The sequence below is a fragment of the Corylus avellana genome, chromosome 7 (genome assembly GCF_965113065.1).
Source record: "Corylus avellana chromosome 7, dhCorAvel1.hap1.2, whole genome shotgun sequence".
Taxonomy (NCBI): Eukaryota; Viridiplantae; Streptophyta; class Magnoliopsida; order Fagales; family Betulaceae; genus Corylus; species Corylus avellana.
Genome location: NC_142496.1, coordinates 24,204,530 through 24,209,670, shown reverse-complemented (window position 1 = coordinate 24,209,670; position 5,141 = coordinate 24,204,530). Strand labels below are relative to the sequence as shown.

The window sequence follows — 5,141 nt, the reverse complement described above, 5'->3', positions numbered from 1 at the left end:
TCTCCGCACAAGTCTTTTAATTCATCTTTTATTTTCACTTGAGACATGATAGAATCTATAATATAAAAGCATATTAATGTAAAAGTAGTATTAGAAATTAAAAAAGATATTTTTATTCTGCAACTATTCCACAACAAATAAATAAATAAAAAAAGTTAGTTGAAAGATTATTGTATGATAAAAATGTAATATTTAACATTACTCTTAATCTTAGCGTAAACATTAATCAAGTAAATGAGTATTATAAACGAGCATTATATTATTATTATTTTGGTTTGAATACACTCACAAATTAATGAAGTAGAAAGCATTCCTAAAACTAGGACTTGGAACAAGGAGGCATATATTTAGGAGGTGGGCGGATGCTTGTTGCGTTGGTGCGCCCATTCTTCACTATCAGCACAGTATTCATACCCCAGCTAGTATGCCTTTCCAAATGACAATGCATATACCAGACACCTGAAAACACACATATTTAACGTTAATCACCCTCTTCATTGTAAATCTAAAGTAATTTTCAGCTTAATTAACTTCAACAAAGAGTTTTCTGTCTTCGTATTAGGGACAGTATATTAGGAATGACAAATTGTTGTTGCTGATTGGAGGTCATTAGCAACATTAATTTTTGAGTCATTATCATTGATAATGTGATCGTTAAAGACCATTTTTCTTGTAGTGTGAATAGATAATGTACCGGGATTATCAGCGATGAATCTGATTGTAACCCATCCATTCTTAGGAACTCCAACTGTATTAACTTCCGGTGGATCAATGAGATTATAAGACTTGGGATCAGTCTTTTCATTGAAATTCCCAGAGCCTGTCCCGACCACATAGAAGCTATAACCATGGAGATGCATAGGATGATTCTCTGCTGCCCCAACATTAGTCCCTTGATACACTATCTCAATAGCATCATTGTAATTTACTATCAAGGCCTTCGTCCCTAAGCTTGGATAAATTGTATTGTTACCCACATCTCCCGTAAAGTTGAAATAATAAGGCGGCCGCGTCGGGAAATTGCTGCGGTAAACCTTGGGCAGGTTTCTGTAAAAAGGTTATTAGAGATACTACAAATTAATGTATTAATTAAATTACTAAATTCACATTTTTTTATTTGCTTAAATTTTTAAGATAAATGATAATAGTATCACAGTCAAAATCTATAACGATCTAGAAAAAATTAATGCTTATCACATTTGTACTATCATTCTGAAAGAACTAATCAATTTGAAGCTTTCCTATATTCACTTTATAAAACTCAATTTTATCTAATAAGTGTTGGACAACTTCTCTTTCTAGTGTGGGACCAACGCAGGGGCGAAATGAACATACATATATAATTGGGGGACAAGTTTAAAAATCTTTTAAAAAACACTATTTTGTATGAAACAAGTTTTTCTTCTGGGCAAAACTAGCACAAGGTTTAGGGGCTTGAGTCCCCCAAGAATTTAAAACACCTATCAAAAAATATATTTTTTATGAGGTAGGATCTCAAAAATTAATTTACACCCCTCCCTTAAAAGGTCATGTCATGTTGTGTTGACAGTATTGTAAAACGTTATTAAGTGATTTTAATACCATTATAACGATCTACGAAAAAGCATCAATCACATATGCACTGCTATTACACTTAAAGAAATTAGGCAGATGCGACGAGTATTTTTCCTGTGACAATACATTGTCACCATGATTTAAATGGAACAGGGGAGAATATACCTGTAATACGCTAGGAGTATATCAATTTTTGGGGTCTGAAAACTTATATTATTCAAGCTTGCTGATAGCCTGTTACCATCCGCGCCTGCACATGATGCATTGGGGCAGTAAATCTGATTTACAGAAACAGTAATAAAGATACTTCTGGTGATACTTCGCGGCACATTGACAGGGTGAGCTTTGCTTGCTAAGCTCCTCAAGCGCTTTGTAAAGTTTTCTGCAGCAGTTTTGTTATTGTAAGTAGGAAGCGTTGGGAAGGGAATAGATGATGGGGGTTTATAATTGCCATTGTACTGCAGAATGGCCGTTGTGGTGGTGTTGTCAAAGGGAGCAGTGGAGTCGGCAAAAGGAGTTGAAACAATGTAATAGCGGCTGGGAGACTGGTTTGCTGTCACCAAAACATCCATTGTTTGCCCCGGGCTTATCATGAGGTAATCTGCGGTTATTTGTTTGGTGTATGAAGCATCGGTTGCTACCAGTGTGAGCTTGTGCTTTGCAATTCCAAAGAATTGTTCTTCGTTCATTATGGAATTTATTATCCGGAGAAGATAAGTCTTGCCGGCGTCAACCTTCAGACGGTATGTAGTTGCTGCAGCATATATAAGATTAAAAAAATATATATATATTAATTATCTTCTGATGCAGCTTTATGATCTTTCATTAAGGTTGTGTATTGTTTATACCACTGGAACAATTGTACAGATCTCCTGGTTGGCCGTTAATTGTGAAAGCATCTGAAACGTTTGGGTCGCCACCAGTTGCAAGGGCTTCATCAATTATGGCCATCACATCTCCGTTATACCATTCCCCTGTTGATGATCATCAGTTTAAATGTTTAAATGCTAAGCAAATTGGAGAAATATTCGGTGAAATGTTTAAATGCATACCAAGAATAATTGTCTCTTCAGCATAAGGCTTAGGAAATGGATAAGTGGTCTTAGGAGCTGGAGAAATAATAATGGCACCATGGACTGTGGCACGTGTCCAATCACTATGGGCATGCCACCAAAGAGTTCCTTCTTCTGTGGAAAAAATGATCTCTTGAGTGAAGCTTGACTTGGGTGGAATGGGGCACTGTGTGATGTTTTCAGGTCCATCTGACCATGGATTCCTTGGCTGCCTCACCCCATGCCTGTGATTACCAAAGTTTACCTTTAGATTTTAGAAGCCTATGTTTCATATCATCATGTTATTGTTAATAAGCAATACTTTAAATAACCATCAATGGTAGTGGTTTAATGGCTTAATAAAATTTTCAAGTGATCATGGCATGTACAAGGGTGTGGGTTCGAATTTGGTGGTTTAATGGCTTAATGAAATTTTCAAGAGGTCATGGCATGTACAAGGGTGTGGGTTCGAATTTTCGCAATGGAGAATTTCTACATATGCTTTTTAAGTGTTAAATTCACTTTTATGATCATTCAACACAATCTCAAACAGACCCCTAAGAGCATGTTTGGGATTATGAGATTGCGTTTGAGAAATAGAGCTTTTAAGTAAAAAAAAAATACTTTTTGGCAATAGCTTCATTTTTAAGCTTTTGCCAAAAGTGTGTTTTGGCCATTTTTAACCTTTTTAGACAATTAAAAGCGATTTTAATTTTTTTACCAAACGAGTACTTTTTTCTTTAAATTGACTTTCTAAGTGTTAAAAACATTTTTAAGCCCTTCAAACGTTATTTCAAACAGACCATAATTCTTATTTATAAAAAATAAATTAAAATATTAATTAAATAATTAAATTTATTATTTTCTATTGAAGTTTACTATTTCTTGTCGTCATACTTTAGACTAGTTGGTCATGCATGTAATAGTGTGTGTCCCATATTAAAAAAAAAAAAAAAAAAAAATAGTGTGTCCCATGTTTAAGCACTTTAATTTTATTTTCCCTCCTCTCCAACAACCATCAAAGCAAGTAGTTTTCACTTTTCATCATATATAATTAACCTGCAAGTATATTCTGGTCTAAGATTACGGTGGAGTAATATTCTATTAGAAAAAATAAATAATTTTTTTTATTATATTAAAAAAAAAAGTTGAATACAATAATTTTGGTGTTAGAATTTATGATAAGGATTTAACATTTGGAATAACCATTTTCATTGTCTACAAGAATGATTATTCTAAAGCTATTTCATTTTATATTTTTTCATCTTTAATAAAAATTTATTCATTTTTCTTATGTAATAATTCTTCAGTGTACCAAACACAAGACGAAAGAGATAGAGATTACCAGTGGATAGTGACGCCATATTTCCCTTGATTATGTACAGTAACAAAAGCAGTATCCCCTTTATTAACTCGAATGGTTGGCCCCGGAAAACTGCCATTCACAGTTAAAATGCTCTTCGTGCTGCACAGCTTGGTGAACTTTGCCTCCTTCAGCTGCCATCACAAACCCCCATGCAAGAAGAAAAGCAAGAACAAAAGTTGATGCATATATATATATATATATATATAAACTTAATAGTTCAGTGATGCTTAATTACTAGACAAAACCGAGGATTTCAATATGACTAAAAATAAGAGATAGTTTTCATGTATAATGGAGAGAATTAAGGAACTTACAACGAAGTCATAGTGAAGGACTTGTGCTTGGGCAATGCAACGAAGCGAAGCATTGAGAAGTAATATAAGTGCTAGAAACCTTAAGATCTCCATTTTCTCTCTCCAACTAAGAGAGATGCATGTGCCTTTATTTTATCATCTTCTTCTTGGGTTTGACAAGTATTTATAGTACTAGCTAGTGTTCATTACTAGTGTACGAACAAGTTGATTTTTCTAGGAACCCCATTAACTCAATCATGTCCAAATTTTAAACATGCATTACTGAAAAATAATGCTCCAAAATACGCGTGCATGAGAAGGTAAATATGGGTGCATGAGAAGGTAAATATGGGTATACGCGTGCATGAGAAGGTAAATATGACAAAATGTAGTCCACAAAACATATTATATATTCTTCCATTTCCTCTCTTTAATTTTGTTTTCTCTTATATTCTTTTCTCTTTCATATATTATTCTTATCATATATTTCTACACCCCTCAAGTAAAAGTCTTCCCTAGGCTCCACCACTGATCAAAGAGCTTAACTAAAGAACCAAAAAAGTGCTAACACGTTTATCAAAAAAAAGAAAGTGATAAAATGTGCATAATCACTTCCAGTCAACTTCTAACCTCAACTTTCACATTTCTTAAGAATAAGCAACCTAGCCAAGTATTGATATTAGCAAGAAGCCAAGGACGAAACTAAAATATTTAGTTTGGGGGCAAAATCTTTAAAAAAGAAAAATTAAGAGGCAAAAGTTAATTTTTATAGGTATTTTTTATTTTTTTATTTTTTTTCTTGAGGACCACCACTTGGCTTGGGGACCCCCAAGCCCAGGGAACCCCTAGTGATTAGTCAATAAAACTTTTAAGACA

The 5,141-nt window shown here is 33.9% G+C and overlaps 1 protein-coding gene across 1 annotated transcript; it reads right to left on the bottom strand.

The window, feature by feature from the left end:
• Positions 1-254: 254 nt before the first annotated feature.
• On the bottom strand, positions 255-4,404 carry LOC132184025 (laccase-14). Its single transcript, XM_059597504.2, has 7 exons — positions 4,287-4,404; positions 3,952-4,103; positions 2,607-2,851; positions 2,403-2,528; positions 1,720-2,308; positions 695-1,047; positions 255-459 (listed from the first exon to the last, which is right to left on the bottom strand). Exons 1-7 carry the CDS (start codon positions 4,377-4,379, stop codon positions 320-322), a joined length of 1,698 nt encoding a protein of 565 aa, XP_059453487.2. The 5' UTR covers positions 4,380-4,404; the 3' UTR covers positions 255-319.
• Between the last annotated feature and the right edge of the window lie 737 nt (positions 4,405-5,141).

Coding starts and splice junctions, on each gene's coding strand:
- LOC132184025 (XM_059597504.2), bottom strand. CDS start 4,379: ATGGAGATCTTAAGGTTTCTAGCACTTATATTACTTCTCAATGCTTCG. Junction 2,529..2,606: donor TGAAGAGACAATTATTCTTG/GTATGCATTTAA, acceptor GATCATCAACAG/GGGAATGGTATAACGGAGAT. Junction 2,309..2,402: donor TCTGTACAATTGTTCCAGTG/GTATAAACAATA, acceptor TATATGCTGCAG/CAACTACATACCGTCTGAAG.